At 40.3% G+C, this 20952-nt stretch overlaps 1 protein-coding gene across 5 annotated transcripts in view; it reads left to right on the top strand.

Moving 5' to 3' along the window:
• Positions 1 to 20952, top strand: part of NCOA7 (nuclear receptor coactivator 7) — a 98709-nt gene that overhangs the window by 9393 nt on the left and 68364 nt on the right. For all 5 annotated transcript variants that reach the window (XM_030038040.2, XM_030038054.2, XM_030038022.2 and 2 more), the window contains exon 2: positions 15327 to 15458. In XM_030038040.2, coding sequence (XP_029893900.1) covers positions 15409 to 15458 — 50 coding nt within the window. In that variant the 5' untranslated portion in view covers positions 15327 to 15408. The remainder of the gene's footprint in view (positions 1 to 15326; positions 15459 to 20952) is intronic.

Below are 20952 nucleotides of genomic sequence, written 5' to 3'. Positions count from 1 at the left end.
ATTTTTTCCTTCATGCTTTCTCACAAAGGTTCAGATAATTCAAAGAAGCATTGAAGAGTATAATAAAGTAATTTTACACATTAAGATTATTTGTATGATATTTAGAATATATATTAAAAAGAAACTCATCACTTAACAATATATAAGCAATGTTTGACATTTTGTACTCCCTTTTTTTCCATCCTGGTTGCTGATCAAACGTTTTGCAGTGAAGCTGGTGAAGACGAATAGCTAAAGGTAGCAACTATGATAACTCATGACATAAAATCCAGGCAGTTCCATCTGTCCCAGCTCCAAAAGCTTCTGAAATGCCGGTGTTGCCCTGTAGATGTGTGGTGCAAGTGGTGACATCCTGGTGACAATGGGTGGAGAACCCAGGAGATAAAACTTTGACTCTTACTTTGTTACAGAACAGTGTGCTGAAACGTGTCCAGGTATGTGGTGAAAGATTGACTTTGCCTGCTGTAAGCCAGTCACTTGTGCAGATATGGCCCAAATAATTAACAACTGTGCAGCAGCTGATGAACATGAAAGTCTCCTTGCTGCCCAGATCTGTGAGCTCAAGTAGCATGCAGTCTGAGTAGTCATCAGAGCAGTTAGGAGATGAATTCAGAACCACAGAAGAATGACAGGTGGCTTTCTGCCAGTGTGGTTACCCAGTCCTTGTGCTTAGGTATCAGCTGAAGAAATTTCGTTTGATTTACAAGTAATTTGGTTTTTTGTTTCGTGGTTTGGGTTGTTTTGGATTTTTTTAGTGTATGGTGCTGAGCTGTGTTGGTTAGGTGTGCCTTGTCAGGGGCGAGTAGATGGTGGGAGGTGGCTGGCATCATCTCATCACTGTACAGAGGCTAGGCAGGAACTTGTGGTGGCATCTAAATTTGTATCCTGCTACAGTCATGCTTACAGGATGGAGAGTAAGATCTCCTGTGTTGGCCTAGTGCCAATGTGGTTGCTCATTGGGGCACATTCATTTCCTTATATACAGGAATTCTGGATTCCTTAAAATTGAGCCCTGCTGCTAACTGATCACTCAGTGGTTAAATTTTTAAGTGGGTTATTTGTTTTGAAAATTGGATTTCCCTTTGTAATGCATTAGTTCTGTTAGTACAAGTAACACATTGGTTGTCATGAAAAGAGATTAAGCAGCTGGAGATTAGTTTTCTTTTCTCCTGCTCTGTTGACACTGTGCACTTGACCCTATTGTGTAAGTAGTAAGTTTCAGTGTTTTGTCAACTAGTTGTGTCCTTTCCTGAGCCCTGCTCTGGTAGTTCCCAGTCCCAGGCTGAGCCTGGCAAGTAACAGGCAGGTTTTACGGGAAGGGGGCTGGATACTGATCTTGAGACGAAAATGGTACAGCAAATACAAGAAATCCAGAATCTTCTACAGGCAGGGCGGGAAGAGCAAGTAACATAAACACCAGGAAACAACCGGACCTTAGGCAGTGGCATGTGTTGGAGAATTCTCTTGGGCTCCACAGATGGTGAGCTGTGGAAAAAGCACTGCGCCCAGGAGAGCGGTTCCTAGCCCTTCTGCTCAACTCTGAGCGTGCTTCGGATTAAGCTTGTGAGAAGAGCAAGGAATGTGCGTTCCCTTCCTTGTTTTCCTCCTGGGAAGGAAATGCAGACCCAGACCTGGTAGCAGGGGCACGCTGCTCCTCGCAGAATGGGGCCCTGCTACGCTACGAGCGAGCCACGATTGACGAGTGCCCTGGCCAGTCTGTGCAAATGCCAGTGGAAAGCCAAGGAGGTTTGCAGAAGGAAAGCTGGTGGAGCTCAAGGGGCTACCTGTAGCACCAAACCTAATTTTAAGGTGCTTCTGAGGAAATGTGTATTTCTTTGTATTTAGTAACTGTAATGTGTTCATTTTGTCACTTGGACCAGTGTAGGATTTGGGATGTAAGGGCTTCAAGTTACAAAATGTATTTCTTGGGCAAAATTATTGTCATCCCTCAGTAAATGGTAACAGGCCTTTAAAAGCCTCTCTTCTGGCTGTGTTTTTTTTACTGTTGGTTTTTTTTCCCAGTATCTAGAAACTTTGTAAACAATCAAACTTCCATGGATGTCACTGAAATCAGGACATCCTGTCTTGTACTTCAGTACTGAGTACAGTTTTTAACTCTTAACTGCTTTGCAGTCAGCATTATATTGCATTTAAAATAAAAGTTTTACCTGGTACTGTGTTTTGTAACTGTTTAAGTTTTGATTCCTTCTTCATCCCACATACTATTTGTTGTGAATTCTGTGATGAAAGAGCTATGGATGATCATTTTCTCACTGAAAGGCTCTAGGATGACAGCATACTCTGTTATAAATTCGAATTTACTTTATCTGGCCTTGAAACATATCTTTCTTCCTGCTTCTCTTCACTGTTTTTTTTTCTTTCTACTTCACGGAGTCCAGCAAGCAGATAGTTCAGAAAAGCAATTTTGACCTGTGGAACCTAGTGCCAGATATTACGTCTTCATTAGGTTAGCCCAGCCATGTGTTCGAGATTGGAAGTGTGCATTTTAATCCTAGGTCTCGTAATAGTTATTGGTAGGAACATGAATCTAGCTCTGGGGTAATACACTTCCCACAGGTAATGTGTCAGTCCTTTTTAACTACAAATCACTAATGTACCCATATGGGGTAGGTGTAAGCTGCTCTTCCTCGTTTTTTTTAAAGGTGTAGGTCTCTACCCAGTTTGGACAGATTTTCAGAGCAACTGTGAAAAGGTCTGAGTTGCGCTCTGCAAAATTTTGAGTTTTAATGCCAAAACTGGAAGCACTAGAGCCCCTCAAAAAAAGAGGCTTTAACATGAACCAAAAAAACCCCCCAAACTTATTAATACATTAACTGTTTTGGCTGGCTTCAACTTGAGCAAGGGCGAGCAAATACTTTGATGTAGCTATAAACAAGTGGAGACAAGGTTTTGTTTGAAACGTGTTGGGCAATCTGAAACGCTTGCCATTACCAGCTATGTTGGGTGTAACTTGTGGTGAATGGAAAGTTAGCAGCCTTCATCTTTGGGCCCCAATTCTGCAAATGTGTGCTTAGGTATTACAAGCATGACTTGGGTAAGTGAGTAGTCCCTCTGAATGCACTTGGTACATGAGTAGGGAGCTCAGAGATGTTGTGGTACCTGGTGATGTGGCTGAGATGGCTTCCATGAAAATGCAGCACTGGAGGAATTGAAGCTATTTGTAAAATTAGGTCAAATTTTGTGAAGATTTTTGTTTGGTTTGTTTGGGGTTTTTTTTCCTCAGCAAAAAGAAATATCTAGCTTCAGAAATGTTGAGTTACTTTGTCGATACTGTCAGTGTAAGATATTTTAATTTTAGTTTCAAAATCAGCCTGTTTTCTTCAACAAGAGCACCTAGATTCAATAATAATGTTTAAAACACTTGAGTAATCTGGAAGTAAAATATATACTGCTGGGTTTTTACCAGAAAATTTCTACACTTCTGTTTTTTATGCAACAGTGATCAACTTTATTAAAGTGTATTTTTAACTTTTTGTTGGTTTTTTTAACTAAGCCCTGAACCATCTCACTGACTGAACACATCCAGAGTTGAACAACTAAAGTCCAGATTAGATATGCTGAAAAAAGGATAGCATATAGCTGTTTTGTACAAACCATTCTGTTGTTATGTCTTTTCTGCATACAGAGAAATAGGTTGCTAACTTCTATTTACCTGAATAATTTTGAGCAGACACTTAGCTATGCACAGATGGTTAGAATACAGAAAAGTAGAGAAAACTTATTTTTCTGTTTCTGGAAAGAAGCAAGCAGCTATTCAGAGAGACTCGCTAATTTGGTAGGTAAATGTAACTGTGCTATGGTATATAGCAAGGGGAATTCAGTTTGAGAGGGGAGTTTTTGCTTTGTGTATAGTGCAAGGTGACTTGATACGAGGCCAGAAACGGGGTGTAGTGTTGTACAGGAATCTGGAGATGGAGGAATGAAAATGGTAGGATAATAAAGGTTTTAAGGATGTTTCAGAAGAGCAAGACAACTAATCATTCTCAGTTACACAATACCTAAAGGAATTTTGCAAGGAGGAAGGAAATAATTAGAAACATTGCTGCTTTTAAAATGGGCTTCAGACTATGCAGTGGGTAGAGGGTACGATTTACTGTCAACTGTTGTAGTTTTAATGCATCTAATGCTGCCAACATCTGAGCACCTGTGAAGCTGTGGTGTAATACAAGGTCACTCTCTACAGACTGTAACGCAATAAATGTTGCAGGTTAAGGAATTGAAAAATAAACAATGAAGGTTTCTAGTGTTAATTTTATACATTACAAATGTACAGGATTTTCTGTTACAATTAAACTTCACTATGTTACTTAATGTACAGTGTGTGCAATGTGACACAGTTAAGGTTGCTATGGAAACCTGGCATTTTGGTTCTGTTAATGGTGTTTCAGATGGGAAAACATTTGCATTGCATTACTGCGAGACTCCTTTCTACCCCCACTTCTCAGCTCCTTTGGTTCTCAGCTGGGAGGTAGGTGACAGAAAAAAAGCCATGGCCTGGAATTTGCATGAGTCAGGGTTGATTGGAAAAAGGGATGTTGAGCTGAAACTTAAAAATTATAATTTTTCCGTCAAGTAGCTATTGTGTCTTGAGTTGCTTTTTGAAGTGAGGAAGTATTTAAATGTTAATCTTTCACAGTGTAGTGTCAGTGGGCTGTTAATTTGAGGGTCTTTTTCTAAAAACTTGAAAATGATGGGTACTTTCTAAAGAAAAGTTTCCAGTAATTTTCACAGCACGATTATGAATATTGTTGGAAATGTACTTGACGTAAAAAATAGTGACCAGTTCTAATACTTCCTGTTAGATTGATGGGTTTTTTCATATTTTAACACTTCCTTGTTGCCTGGCCTTATTCTGTAAAGCATTGAGAACATGTTAACCAAGTCTCATTGAGTACAATGGGAATATTTACAAATATAAATGTAACTTGACACTTAATCATTTTGGGACCTAAACTAATTGTAAGTCGGAGGTGATTTATGGTACCTGTGATTTACAGTACAGGTATTTGTGCCAAGCATCAAGCTGCATCTTTGTGGTTTAAGTGACTCTTTGAACACCTGTCTCTTCGTGCTCTGCCTCTGCTTTATTTACTGTTGGTATAAATGCCTTTATTGGGTTGGTGAGAAAAGAGCTGGGAAGCGAGAGAGCCAGTTTGCTGTGAAGCGGAGAACACGCATTCATTTTTCATAGTCTGTTTCTCATCTCACGAATGCTGGCCATAGGTCTCAGCAGCACTCGTCTTTCAAAGCGTGCGGTTGCTGAGGCCCACCAAACGAAGTCGCTGCTCAAGGAGTTAACGTTGACGGTTATCTGCCCAAGCTTTCTGCTGCAGGTCTGCCTTCTGTGGCAGAAGTAAGGGTGTGCTTGCAGTTCAGCGGTGTGCAGCAAAGCCCGCTGGAAGTGGGTGTGAGCTGACATGGCAGGATACAAACTGAACTGCAGATACAGAGCTGCTTCTGCTGACTCTGCTGCAGGTAATTTGTGTGGTAATTTTGGGTGGAGGAGTGGTAGCAAACAGCTGAAGTAGGTGAAAGGGAGGAAGGCAAAGGGCCGTAATACTGCAAACTGGCAGCTGCTTGCTGCGTGGAAGTATTTTAACAGCCTGAGAGGCGAGCGAAAGCCCAGTTTCTTTGGCTTGGCACTTTGGCTGACCAAGGTCCCCTTGATCGCCAAAGGATGTTTGCTGTGCATCTATCTGCAGTAGTGCTGCTGTTTCGCCAGTGCAAATCCTGCTCGAGCCCTGCGTAAGCTAATTCACAGAGGCAACTCTGATGTATGGCCAGGCCTGGGATATGTGACTCTGTGGATCCAATGGCCCTTAGCAGCATTCTGTGTATGGGACGTAGGGCAGTTCTTCTGGTTGCTCACCTGGCGTGGAGGTGGCACCAGGCGGTCAGATGATTTTGTTTGCTACCTGACTTGCTCTCGTAACACGCTGCTGCGTAGGAGTGGTGAGGATGGAGTGACTTTCTGTTTGCTGCTTCTGTCCCTTTGCTTGGTTCAGAGAGGGGAATCTAAGGAGGACTTGGTCATGTCCCTTAAAAACCTGGTAGAGAACCCGTAACTCATTGGCTCTGGGAGTGATGTGGTTATTTGTATGCATATGTTTTGACCTTGTCAAAACAGATGTGCAGGCTTTCTTTGAAATGCTTCTAAACAGATCATGAAACTAGCAGTTGTTATGAACAAGGAACATGCTTGCTGTCAACTGCCAAATCAGCAAGGTAGTGCTAAGGGTATTGTCTAAATGCTAGTTGATGTGTTGAGTGTTCATCAATTTTTATTTTTTAGAACACTGCAAGTACTTGGTGTTTTAGTTGAATGCTGCAAAGCACATACATAGAATGTGTGTATGCCCGTGTGCTCCAGGGAGAGGTAGGAGAACAGTGACATCTGTCTTACCCTCTCTGGATGCGGTGAACTGCATCCTCCTCTTGTTCTGTGGAGGTGGAACTATGATGCTGTACATGAATTTAGGATCTGACTCAGAAATGCAACATAAACTGTGATGGAAATGCCTTAGTATGTGGCGTAAGCACAAACTTGATTTCATTCAGCAGGTGTCCCAGGAAAGAAGGGCACAAAGGGTAAGCCATTTGCCTTGCAATTATAAGATCTGTGGTTTTGTAGTAACTTTGCAGAATGACCACAAGGTTCTTAGGGATCTCAGTCTCTCACCTGTAAAATGAAAGCAATATTCTTGACAAGGAATGTTTGAAAGGCTTAGCTTTTTAAATAAAAATAGCTAAAATTTACTGGAATCTCAATTAACTGGAACCAGCACCCTGCAAATTCTTGGGTGTTTCTGTTGTTTACATGTATGAGGTTTTCTGTATTTCAGTGGCTACAGAGTTCATTTTGTTCATCCAAAAGCTGATGGTTTTTTGCTGCCTTGTACCTTTTGTTACAGTATTTGGTAGGCAGAGACACGTGTTTTCTGTCAACAATCCATGGAGATGCAAGGTTTGGCGTGTAAACTCTGCAGACTGCGTATACCTGTACAATGTGAGTGTGAAAGGCTGCAGAGTCTGAAAGGCTCAGGCTTGATGCTTAATTTTAAGAACTGGGGTGGGTTGAAAAAGGGCATACAAGAAAATGAAGGTGTTAATTATTTTAAAACTTCTGCAGCAATATTCTTGTTGACTTAAACATGAAAGTCTTCCCAAGTGGCCTGATTTCAAACAGCACTGCACTTTTACATTTGGTGTGGCATAGCACTCTACCTGTTAATAGTTTACAATGTGTTTTGTAACCAGTTTCTGTCTAGTAACTGGAGCTGAGTTACACAGTGAAATACATTGTTCCTTATGGAAAATGCATCTGGTGATATTCAGCTGCCAATGAGGGAAGATTAAATCTGGATGTTTTTCCTTGACAACCCTCACTGGTGATACGGAATTTCTGGTAGCTTTTTTGCTTCCAATTATTTTGTGTGAAACACGACAGCCCGAGTTAGTCGGTAAAAGTCTTTTCCTAAGCAAGGTAGGCATAATTCGTCTGGGATGTCCATCAGAGCTGAATCAAGTTTTGTTGTTGTTGTTCTGTTCCTGAATCAGAAATGTTTCTGTTACATTGATTCTCATTTATTTTATTTGAACTTTGTTCATGTGGATAGGCTGTTGCAGATGCAGTTGGTGAGTTGAAAGAGCTCTAAGCTTATCCTGTTCTTACTGCATTAGTAGGGAATGAAAATGCTTGGACTCTTAGCTTACTACACCTCTGTAGTGGGGATAATAACCTCCTAAACATTGCACCAGTTCCTCAAGAGCAAGGCTGTTTGTTTCCTTTGCCTATCTTATCTCCAGATCTTATCTTCACTGTCCTTGAGAGTGCACAGGGTGCAATAGCCACATCAAATCTCTCTCTTTCTCTGCATTTGGAGACAGAGAAATTGTGATACTGGTCTGTGTTTAATCTGAACAAGAAGTCCAGATGCTGCTTCTGCATACACATTTATTTTCGGTGTCTTAATTTTTGCATTTTAATTATTTGGGGATTTTAAGAGTGCACCCTTGTTACAAGAAACATGACAGACTTAATACTTTAAAGGTCAGTGGAGTTGTGTGCATAAATAAGGGTTATTCACCTAAGCAAGGGTTGAGTCATCAGCCTCAACTTCACCAAGGTGGAGAAGCTCTCCTAGGTTAGTTTAGTACCCTTCAGTTACGTATAATGGACTAGAACTTCTTTATAGAGCTTATTAATGTTTTAGAAGTAACATTACACTTTACGTGGTAATTATAATGTAACTATATAATTGTATTAAAATAAGTGCATATTTATCTTGATAGCTTTAGAATAAACAATTTTTTGTCCATTCTACTGAATCTAACTTAATGCAATTAGTCTGTGCTGTGTTTTATTGGCTTGTGCTAGTGCTTTCCCGAAAGCTTCCAATCTCAATTTTACCTAGGTCATTCTGCCTGAAGAAAAGACTAAAAAAAGTTGTCGCTTACTCTTCTCTTTGCTGGCTGTGCGTTTGTTACCTTTCATCTTGAGATGCTGTAGTGTTTATTCTGAAACGTTTATCTTTATTATTTGTCGTGAATGAGATTTTGTTACATGGCTTTGGTTTAGCAGCAATTTAGGATTTATTAATATTTTTGAGAGAGATCACAGGATTAGGTTGTATAATTTTAACAGTACTTAATCATCAGCCAATTTAACAGAGTGATTTGATGGAATTTGTTACAGTCAAATTTGTGACTTAGTTAAAGATTCAAAAATGGCAAGGATCGCCTGAAACTTACAGCAGGGTTGCAGAGAGATAGGAGGTTAAATCAAATCACACACACGCACAGATAGAGAAAACAGTTCCAAACCACACGCAGACAGGCAAAATAGTTCCGAACCAAACTGCAAATGCACACGCACAGATACAACAGTTCTGAACCAAATTTTACCCCCCCCCCCCCCCCCCCCAGGTTAACCTATGATTAGTTTCCCTTTTGTGAGTTTCGTGAATTACTGACTTTTATGTGCCGGCGTTCATCAACAGACAGTCAGTGAACCTCACCAAATCAGGTCTTTAAGTCCTCACGAAATCATCGACGGACGATCTTTCAATCCTCACGAAACCTACCCTGAGAGGCGTCCCAGCTCAGGGGGAGACACTGGGTCACACAGCCCACCGCGGTCCTGGAGAGCTCCGAAGGTCTCACCTTGGATCGCTGTTTCTAAGGTCTTGAGATGATTGGCTTTGGTCATTATTTTACATTCTGGCCACAATTCGTGCTGAGTCATTCTGATACACAATTCAGGCAGCAGATGGCCCAGGTGTGGCCAGGGGCTGCCTGGCCACCCCAACCCCAGGCTGCTGCGCTTGCAACTGAGATAACAGCACAATGGGAGGGTTTCCCAAACCATGCACGGCTTATCCTGAGATCTCAGAGTGGACCAGGGAGGCTGCACCACCACTCTATTACATGGAATGAAATACACTAGCAGAATATAAAAGCAGTAAAACTCAAGCTGGTTAGTCCATTCAGTAAGGCATTAATGAAATGCTGCAGAGTTCAGCATTTCTCATAAGGTGCTAAGGTGCTTTCACCTTCCTGTTTTTAAAAATCGGATGTCTGTTGGAATGAATGCTACATTAGTGCTTTGGCTGGTGAAGCCTGATGATATGCATTTATATGACCCAGTAGCAAATTATGTGTCTCTTTTTCTGTATTTACCTGTTTCTGTTGCCTTATGCTTAAAGGTGTTGTGTGTGACCCTATGCTGCAACCTTGTTGCTGTGTGTTTTTATGTATTTGCATCTGCACAGTGCTCTGGAAACTGCTTTGGTCTCACCAGAGGCACAGATAGCCACCCCCAAGGGTTCAGTTTCAGATATAATGCAGTGAAAATACTTCCTCTCTGTCTGTGATTTGTTCTACAATTTCTTATTCTGCCAGCTTGATAGACAATTTTGTTCTCGAAGCACTACATACATATCTTCCCTTTAATTGGTCTTGATATTGACTTGTTTGTGCAATCTTTCCCATCTCTCATGGTGCATTATTTTAGGGGTCAGAATTGGCACATGTACCCAGAAGACTTGTTATTCGTAAGACAACACTCTGCTGCAGAGTTGCAGATCTAAGCAGAATCGTTAGTAATGCTTCATGTCTGAAAATGACCTGTGGCAACATTTGAATGTTCATATTAGAGCAGATGGTAGTAAAGAAGCATGCAGTGGTATGAGCAGGTGTGTGCACTGTTTGTCTGTAATCTCAGGGCAGAGGTAAAATAGAGAAACAAAAAAAATCCCTAATGTTGTGTGGGATACTGTGCCAGAGAGCTCGTGAGAGCTATGTGGTGTGTCTGGGCAGCATCCTGCTCCCTTGGCACAGTGGGGTCTCCCTCTTACATCCTTGGCGTGACCATGTCTGCTTGGCTGTCTCACTGGGAGTCTTCTGCCTTAATCTGCTCTGTCTTCCCAACCGTGGAAAATTTGTGCTTAGGTCTCTCACCTTCCCTGCTTTTTCACAGTATGATAGCTGCCACCATTGCTTGCTTTGTGGGGCCCCTGCTAAGGAATAGGATACTACCCTTGACTTGGTTTCCCTAAAGTCAATTCTTTGCTTTTTTACATATTTCCTGAAGGAGCTGAGAGAGCCATTTAAACGTAGATCCTCAGAGGAGTTAGGCTTTTTATTTCCTTTTGTGGATCTGAGCTTTAATTTCTATGCATATGCTCGCAGAGCCAAATAAAGGTGAGACTTTGCTATTGGTCCCCTAAGTTTGTCAGTTTAAATTTTATACAGAAAACAGTATCTGGCTCCTTGTCAAAGTGGTGTCCTCCGTTGTTGTCATTGCTGCTGGCCCTTGAGGCTGGTTGGATTAAAGCTAGTGGGAGGATACTTGCACACGTTGCTTTCCTGCTCTCATTTGAGCGTGTGGAGGTACTTCATGTAGTTCAGTTCCCCATTTGCAAAGTAGAGAGTTACAGGATTTTCCTACCTCATGCAAGGTTGAGAGATACTGACTCTACAGGGTCATGAAAATATATCTAGAGAATTGCATGATCTCAAACGTTTTTGTTTCTCTGTATGTCTTTCCAGGACCTGCAGTGGGCACAGATGGCCAGAGACAAGCTGTCGAGTCCATTGAATGTTCTAAAAATAATCAGGATATTTCATTGGATTCTGTATTGCTAGTGCTGTTGGATGTGCTGTTGTTCACGTGCAGTTTTGTAAAGTAATGCGCCCAATTGGAGGACTGATTGTTGATGCTTTAGAGCCAGCAAACAGGATTTCTGGATGCTTACCCCCGAGTGCCTCAGGCAGGTCCTCTTGTTGTCTCATGAAAATGTAAACTACTTAAACTGCAAGTAGTAAGGTATATTATTCTTCATGCCTGAGAAGGGAGGGAAAAGAGAGGAAAAAAAATCAAAATAATTTCATAAATTTATCAAAGTCTTTAGAGGACTTAGGATGCTCTACTCATATATTTATTTATTTTTAATGTTCCCCTCAAAAATAAGTTCCCTTCCCCTTTGTTTATCCTCACACTTTGAACACCTTCCTCTTCTGCTGCTCTGAATATGCCATGACAGGAGGCCGCTGTCCTGCAGTGCCCGGCGGCAGAGCGGGCAGCAGGAACTGGAAGCATTTCTAGAGGTCTTGGGAGCGTGGGGGCAGTTGCAGTGGTGTGGGTACCCACATTCAGGAGTTCGGTCTGTTCCTGTTTTCTTTGTTGGTTTTGTTTGTTTGGGGGTTTTTGTGGCCTTGCTGGGGCATACCTACCCTCATTACAAACTCCCAGTAGCATCCCCAAAACTCCCTGGCAGCAAGCCTAAACAGGCAAAGCAAATGTCCAGAAATATGCCAATATAAATGAAAAAATCCAGATCAATAGGACTAACAGCAAAAAGTACAGTATATTTTTATGTATTTTGTTCTCCTCTTCATATAATTATCAGGTGCTGACATTGGCTAAATTTGGAGGATGGCAAATTTTTAACAGGACTCTTAACTTAAATGCATTGTTTGTCCATCAGGAATATCTTTCCTCTTGAAATTACCTAATAAAAGAATAGGCATTGCTGTAGACATGTAATATAAGCTTTTCACCATCTGTTTTTGTTCAGTGTAGAAAGGGTTATGCTGAGCCTGAAATTTCTGTAAAATCAGCTTTGTCATCATTTGAGTTTGGACTGTATTCATGATATATGAGTAAGATGTCTGTCTCCCAGCATATAAATATCCCCCAAATATGTACATTTTTAATAGTCTGCCTGATTCAGTCTTTGTCTCTACCAGAAAGGAGCTACCAGGAAACCAAGATTAATTTTAATAATATATCCTTAATAACATTTTAAGCAGTTAATATTAATAAAGAGTACCTGTGATTTCTTTCTTTGGAGATATCAAAGGACAGGTAGGGGGGAAGCGTGCAGTAGGTTTGCTTTTTTTGATGTAACTTTAAAACATCAGTGACAACCTATAAAGTAAATGTGGCTTTTGTACTGTTACTGCTTAAATAACTAAAAATTGAAAAGGACCTTTCAGAAATACTAGTTTTCAGTAGCAATTACTGCAGGTTACGCTGTGATCCTCCTAGCTTTCAGGCTTTTTTTCTTTTTTCGTTAAAGCCAACTAGTACATGAAAAATTCCCAACAACAAAAATAAAATCAGAGGTTATGAAGTCAGCGCTCAGCTTGCTTTTCCTAGTACTATATTTTCAAAGTATAATTTCCAACTTAAATATGCCTTCCTAGAACACCACCTTTGTTTCTTCTAAGAAGGTGAGCTAAATAATTTATAAGTCAACAGAGTGGGACCTGATGTTATTTTATTGTGCAAATTTTCATTAATTGGTGACTGGATATGAGAACCCTGTGAATTTTTACTAGCAAAAGAAAAAAAAAATTACACCTGAATGCCTTTGTTACTTCTGGTCTGTGGATAACATTCCCATTTTCTGAGTGCCTACCTGTTCTGAATAAAATTTTTTTTAAGTTCTCGTTTTATTCCGCCTCGCCGTATGAAAGGACTTGGAGTTGCGTTGTTGATGTGGGAAGAACAGGCTCCGTACCCCTGTTGTCATTGCTAGCTTTGTTTAGTGCCGATGAAAGCAAACAGCAAGCCTGACACTGGGCGAGCTGAGCAATGCCACCTCCTGCAGCATCTGCGGTCAGGTCTAGGCTTAAGCCCTACCTCCTCTCTCTTCGTGCCCCTCTTGGCCAAAGCGGGGGGTGCCTGCTCCGGCACTGGGCAAGACAGGGCTGCGGGCAGGTGGGGTTTTCTCCTCCTGCACTGTGCTGGAACAGGGCTGGTATTCCCCTGGGTAGGGTCGGTAGATCACGGGAGAGGAGGAGGAGGACGAATGGAAGGAGCGTGCCGCTGACTTTTGCATGGGGTGAAGCCCCGAGGACGGCTCTCACTTCCCTCCGTTCATCCCAGCTGGTCGTGTTTCTGTGTGGTGAGAGGGGCTCTCCCCGCCTCCCTCTTCTCCTTCCCACCGGTCCTGCTGTCCTCTTGGTTGTGGGTCTAATATTACCTCGATGCTCCATGGGTATTTGATAGTCCTTGGTGTCGACATGAGACTCAACTCTGGCTCGTCAGTGCCCTTGCTCACACATAGCTGAGTGTAGTGAAGGCAAAGCAGGCAAAGGGGAAAGAGTGGTTCTTCTTTCTTTGAACTCTTTGTAGTTTGCTATAGAGGTCATAGTTGTACGCTTGGAAAGATTTATTGTAACTCTAAATGCAGGGCTAACAAAGCAACTGTTTTTGATCTTCTGAAGATCTAAGGACCTGCCCCAACAGGGAAGATAAGGATGTATCAAAATTCTGAGGAAGTATGTGGTATCTTCATACAGACTGGACATCTGAGCAGGACAGTTTGTTTTGATGCTATTCTTACGCTACTATCATGTAGGTTTGTGTGTCTGGCTGAAGACTGTGACATGCATTAACTTGCAGATATAAAATAGTATTCTCTTTATAAAGCCAAAGGTGTCATAGGCAAATCTGCCATTTAAAGAGTGAGTATTACTGTAAGACTCTACCTGATGCATAAAGATCAGAGAGACTAGATTCTTTTTGATGCATTGGATGTATTCAAAATTAATAAGTAAGAAAAAGTGCATTTTGAAGCAATGGACTTTAATTGCAGTGGACTAATACTCCATAAATATGGAGAGAAAATTATGGCAAGTGTTTCTGATAAAATCAAGCAGGATACGTTCTTGGGCTTTTTGAGTAGATTAGTCTGGTTTTGCTACATTATCTCTTTTGTTGACATCTGATAGTTTGTAGCTTATGATCTTTTAATGAAGGAGAAAATAATGGGAACTGATTACGTCCCAGAGGAATTTTTCGTCTTTTGCTACGAATCATAATTTATGTGGCTTCTATTTCTTTGTTTTACAGTCCATTAAACTGAAATGTTTAGTAGTAACTTCTGATTTGAACTTTAATCTGGAATACTGATAAAGAACTCTTAAGAAGTTAACTTATTTTGTGCGTGTGCACAAGCCATTGGGCTAGGTTGAATGTGTGTTGGAGAGGGGAAGAGGATAAAACATCTTGGCAGGATTATTGGAAAGCAATTGATGTGGCATATCATTTATTGCAGTAATTGCCAAGCAGTTCTGAAATTCCCAACTTCTGGTTTCCAAGTGCCTCAGTACGGCATTCTCCAAAGAGGTGGTGGAGGTGGTGATTTCCAGTGTTACTGGTCTCTTTTTTTTTTTTTTTGACTTCTCAGAAAACCTTCCCTAGTCCTGTGTATCTCAAGGTGACTGCAATTCATCTGGAGAGCAGGAGGTCCATCGTGTTTCTCTCTGTATACTTGTTTGAACTTGTGTATTGTTCACAACAGGCAAACCTGTGTAAAGAATGTAGATTGCTCTTTTTTTTTCTTTACATTGTTTTAAAACTTTCTTATTTCTCAGTATTTTAAAGAATTTTTATAAAGTGAACATTATGTATCTTTCTGGTTGTACTGTTTGTACCGGTTATTTCCAAAGCTTCTCTTGATCTTCCTGTCTATAAAACACATGAAACGAGGAAGATGTTTTGGTATAAACCATTTAACAGCTTGCAAACTTCCAGGTTTTCAAAACTTGCTACTGCTCTTTGAGTTACGTGTTTTGCAGTATCTTTCTTCCCCTGCTGGAGAAACTGGCCTGAGTGCATTTATTGTTTTTTGTCTCATTGTATGCTAAATGGATATCCCATGGCAAACATTGACTGGTTAAAGTTTTACTTTGCTTGTCACTGGATCAATTGCATTTCCACAACCCTGTTGATTTTTGTAGGTGTTGTTGACATGTTGATTTATGAACTTCCTGTTTTTAAATGTTATATACAGGGGACTCTGTCTGGGTATGAAATACTGAGGGGAAAAAGAGATTCACGCTTGGCTGCTCACCTTGCCCATTTGACTGTACGTAATGGAGACCAAGGAAGAGAAGAAGGAACGAAGACAAGGCTATTTTGCTCGGTAAGGTTACAGGGTTTATTTCAATGTTGATTAAAATGTAGAATTCCTCATTCTGCCTTTTTCACAAGGCTTTAGGATTTTTAAAGCATGTAAAGAAACGCATGCTGCATTATGTATCCAGAAAGTGCTTTCCTTGCTGAGTCTGTAATGTTGGAGTGGTAATTTTTTCCTTTTGGGTAGTGAAGATAAACTTGAATTATAATTGTTATTTGTAACACAAAACTGTTCCTGGGTACTCGATTGCAAATTGCAATTTATTTGAGCTTCCAGCACCCAGTTCCTGAAGCGTGTTTATAAAAACAAGCACATCTAAAACATAAACATGTCTAAACCTAAAGTTTATCTTATTTCAGGTAAAGCACAGACTAGTATTATCTCATGGGATAAGATCATCTAAGAAAGGGTAGTTATATGCTGATAGGTTAAGCTGCCTAGACTGTATCATCTTTCTAAATACAAGCAATGTTTTTTCAGTCAATCATTTTTATCATTTGGCATTCATGATTGGTGATTTTTAAGAAATAAGTGACGTTGATTTCCTGATAACTTGTCTTTGTCAATTAGCAAGCCTGTAATCATCTCTGAGCTCTGATGTACAAGAAGAACCAAAGCTCACTTACTGTTGGGGGTAGGAGGGAAAGGAAATCAGTATAAAAACCATCTTTGACTCAAAGATACTTTCTGCACCATTGAAGAGGAAAAGTGTATAGCCTTTCCACTCTGTACTAAATAACTGTTATTGAAACTGCACTAAAACACTAGCCATAGTGCATTACAGACATCTAGAGACATGCCTGTTGCACCACTTAGAAGTAGTAGCGTGGGGAAAAGTTGCAGCACTTCTGTATTGCTGTTCAGTTGGTAAGTAGTAATCGCTAAAGACTTGAGGAAGTTTTGTGGTGAAGGACACCTGTTAATGCCAGGTAACTTGCTCTCCATTTGAAGAAATGCAATTATGTGGATGTTGACAGAAAAGAATGTTGCAGTTTGGGATTTTGAGAAGGGGAAATAAAAAGTGGCACCTATAGCAGAGGAGGTATCAAGTAGGACAAAGCAGAAGTAGCTGAAGACATTGTACTAAGGAACAAGTAATTTCTTGTTAAGGAGAGACTCAGGCTTTGAGACAGATGTCTGAGTATGATGCTTTAGTACTGAAGAGAATGTTCTGAGTCCTTTCTAAATAGTGTCTGCTAAACAAAATGGAAAGACACAAGTCTTTCAGCAAAGTTCTTGACATTTTATTTAATCTGTTTTGCAGCTTTCCTGTATCATCTGTGGCTATTCTCTTTTAAAAATTCACAGGGCCATTGTGTCTTGTATAGGCACAGGACATTAGGCAAGGGTCAAAAAGACCTGAAGTCAGTTCTTAGTTCTAGCACTTACCTATGCTATGTAACTTTGGGGAGGTCATCTGTCTCCCCCCTGGCTTGCATCTGTTTTCTTTGTGCAGGTTGCAGGCCCTTAAATTAAGTTCCCACTCTAAGCAAACCCATGTATGATTTCTACAAGAATGTTCTTGCAGACCCTCAAGACATGTTTTAATAGGAGCTAAAGTAGGTCAGAAGGTGGTACGTCCAGCTTACCTTCATGTACACTGTCTGTGTGTGCAGTCAGGGACAGAAGCAGAACTGAATTTACATGTCCTTGATTTTAGTCTAGCACCTTAAGTCTAGCATGCTTCCTCTAGTAAACAGGTGTCCCAGCATCCTGCAGATGAATGGTTTGAATGCTTTACATGATGACCCATGTAAATGTCATATGAGTACGTGAAAATAGTAAGCAGCTTATATTGCCTTTAGTACAAAGGCAGTTCTAACAATGTCCCTACCTGTTTTTTTTAAACGTTTTAAAATTTAGCTTTTGACTTGATGTAGACAGAAGTTCCCAGCTAAGGTGCCCGATATTGGGATGCCGAGATGATTTAATCAGGTGCATGCTTTGATGTTGCTGTCAGTTTTGGTTGTTTCGTGTCTTAGAATCTGTGGACACCTGTTCTGTCCTTAAATTTAAGCACCCATGTTTATTAGAGTTTTGGCCCTCATGCTGTTTTGTGTGCTACTTCAAACACCATGCTTTTCCTGCCAGCTTGGGCTCATATTTATTAAGCTAAGAGCAATCTCAGCTGATTGCCCAACACATGCACCTTTCTTACCTCCATTACTGTTTTTTTTCCCCTTACCTCTTATTACTGTTATGTTTTGTGAGCCTAAGATAATAATAGTATTTACAAAATCTAAATTTATGTATAGTAAACATTCTTGTGAGACAAGGACTCTCCCCACCTTTACCTGGATCTTGTTATTTTTGCCTATGATCCGATGTTCATGGGAGAAGACTACTGCTTACCAAGAAAGAGAAAGGAAAACAGGTTAGACTTTTTGCCAGCAGGAGAGAAAACTGTGCTCCATGTCCAGAGGGTAGGGAAAAGGGCTTTCCTCCACCCAGAGCTGACAAGGAGTATCCTGCTTATATCCTGGTTAGAAAGGAGAAAACATACATATTCGATGCTGATGAAATAAAATGTTTTATAGCTACCATGTGGACTATATTAATGAAAATACACAAATTTTGATAGAAAACCTCACTCTCTAATGTGAGGAGAGAGGTTATTCTGGTATTAACAAGGACAAAGGCATTAAATGAAAAATGGGTGGTGATAGCTCTTTCTCTTAAGCTCCTGCTAACAGAAACCCAAGTTCTCTGTTGGCAGAGCAAGGGAACATGTGGGCATGAACAGCCAGATGAGCAGCAGCCTCTCTGCCCTGCCAGCATCCCAAAATGTCTGACTTCCCGTCAGAAGGTGGCTTTTGGCCTTCAGGCTAGTGTAATCGTGGCCCCTCATGGACAAGTTTTGCTAGGGGTGGCACTCAGTGTCTGACTGGTTGCTAGCTTGAGAACCCCAATATATTTAAAGTGGTTAGCATGATGGTAGTTATGTGCTGACAAACCAGCTCCTGAACTGCTAGAGATGAAGCAAGATTAACGTGAAATAACTGTCTGCATCTCTGTCCCCCAGATTTATTCTTGTAAATAAGCTGGTTTAAACATTTATCCTTTTAAAATATTTAAAATTTCTCCATAGAAGAGAGCCACCCAGGCATCATATCTTTCCACTACAACCTTCATGGTCCAAGTGCCTCAGTTTCCCTGGGTCTCTTTCCCTCCCTATGGCAAGTGAAGCTGAAATAAAACCCTCACCATCCCTTTTTGCTTCTTACCAAATGCTCCTTTACCCACTGTGTTTTGTGGTAAAGGGCTTATTTTTTGCCTTGGTTGGCAAGAAATAAAACAAGTAACTTTTCAAACAACAGAGAAATCTCTACGAAACTTTTTAAAGACCAATTTAGATTCCTTATGCAGATAAGATGTTACAGCTCGTGGGAGTTTAACAGGCAAGAAGTAAGAGTGTAAGAGTAACATGCAAGCATGAATTTCTCTTATGCAATAGGTCCTTATTTAAGACTGCTACTCCTACTTAAACACTATTTCGTGTAGTTAAGTTTTCTTGCCTAATTCTTCAAACCTTGTTTTTAGGCTCTTCTGTTGACTTCTGTGTCATTAGCTCCCAAATGGACCAATATTACTCCAGCTCTTGCAAAGAACTCTGTCTCCTCTTGTTGGGAAGTCTGTCTCGGTATCCAGCAAGTTCAAAAACAAATGGTACAGTGTAATATAGATGTACAATGTCACATCTATGTGTATTGGGTCCCTGACTCTACTGTGACATTTGGTGCTTTTTATTGTGATAATGTGCCCTTGAACCCTGGTACAACTTGGCATTTCCCTCTGCCTGTGCTTCCTTTATCTTCCCTCTCTCCTTACAGAGTGAAGAACCTCTTGGTTTTCCCCTGCCCATTGCATAGGGTCAAGTTCAGAGGTATTTCATCGTGTGAAATGAATAGCTATTAAAATTTTAACTTAACTTAAAAAGAAATTAATCAACATGAGTGACGTGTGTCACATGGAAAAAATTGCCTTGGATATAAATTGGTAGTCTGGAACGCTGAATCATAGAATCGTTTAGGTTGCAAAAGACCTTTAAGATCATCAAGTCCAACTGTCAAGCCAACACCACCATGCCCACTAAACCATGTCCTGAAATGTACAGCTTGAATCTGGAATTGCTTTGCATGCGCTGTTGTCATACTGGATATATTTGGACAAGAAGTTGTAGGAGATGAGAAATCACAAGGGAAGAATTTGAGTAGTTTCCTGAAAGAATGACAAAAGGGGCTCTTTCAGTTTCAAGTTTTTTGTGTCTTTTAACCTTCCTCACTGTCGGTTACTTGGCATTTTCCATGCTTTATATGATCTATCTATGATCTATGTCAAATAGCTCTCTACTACTTTCTTAGCAGAGAACAACAAATAAGTAGTGCTTTATTTGAAAAAATGTTACTTTTCAACAAGTAGACTGAGATGCTGACATTAATTTTATCAATAGTTATGTCTCCAGCTTGTGGTGACCTTAATCTGAAGAATGCTGTATAGAGATGAACCTTAAAACTGATACTTACACTGAATGATTTTTTTAATAGTTTCCAGGGGACTTAAGAATTTTAGTTCTCAGTCTCTTTTTTTCGGTCACCACTGAGAGCCAGATTTCTGAAGTCAAAGATTAAGTGCTTGTACTAGGGAAAATATTCTCACTGGGATCTGGGTGCTTTTGTGTTTATTGAATTTACATTGGTCTTGTTACCATCATTCTTTTGAAAAAAACTACATAAGCAACTGGGACATGCTCCAAAGCCTGTTTGAGTAGGTGGAGACTCCCTTTAGCTCCAGATTGCTAATACTCTGTCAGAACCTGAAGCCAGTTGTACAACCTGATGTTCACCTCATGTTGCCTTATGATGTGAATATTTAAGGGAAATAAAGGAAATCACAGCATGTTTTAATTTAATTTAGATTCTTGACTTAGATACCTAAATTTACATTCATACAGGTTAAGATTTGTACATTAAAACCAAGATTTACAAAGATAGATATGAGTGTTTAGGATGGTTATTGTTTATTTGTTACCAGGCTCTAATTTACAGCTTTTTTCTTCTAATTATTTTTTAATACCTAAAAATCAGTAAAAATACCCATACAATAAACGGTATACAGCATCCCAATCAAATTAGTTGTTTACAACCTAACATTAGCTTTCCTTTTTAAACATTCACAACCCAGGATTCTTGACAGTAGGAATCATTAATACATAGTTGCTGAGCTGTAAACAGCAAGAGTCTGGAAAGCTTAGCTGGAGAACGAGTCATATATACTTGTCATATTGGTATGGTCTTTCCCTGGTCCTTGCTCCTGGCCGCTGTTGGAGGCGGGATGTTGACTTGCACAGACCCTTGGTCTGACGCACTATGGTCACTCCTTTGGTCAGCCTTTTGCATATTACAAACTAACAGGTTTATAAGTATCTCATTTGGAATTTTTCTGGCTTTGTTCTGTTTTATTCCCATATTCAGTATTTGTATACTTCATATTTTTTATTCCT

The sequence above is a fragment of the Aquila chrysaetos genome, chromosome 2 (genome assembly GCF_900496995.4).
Source record: "Aquila chrysaetos chrysaetos chromosome 2, bAquChr1.4, whole genome shotgun sequence".
Taxonomy (NCBI): Eukaryota; Metazoa; Chordata; class Aves; order Accipitriformes; family Accipitridae; genus Aquila; species Aquila chrysaetos.
Note: the sequence above shows the minus strand (reverse complement) of the source record. Positions and strands in the feature narration are given on the sequence as shown.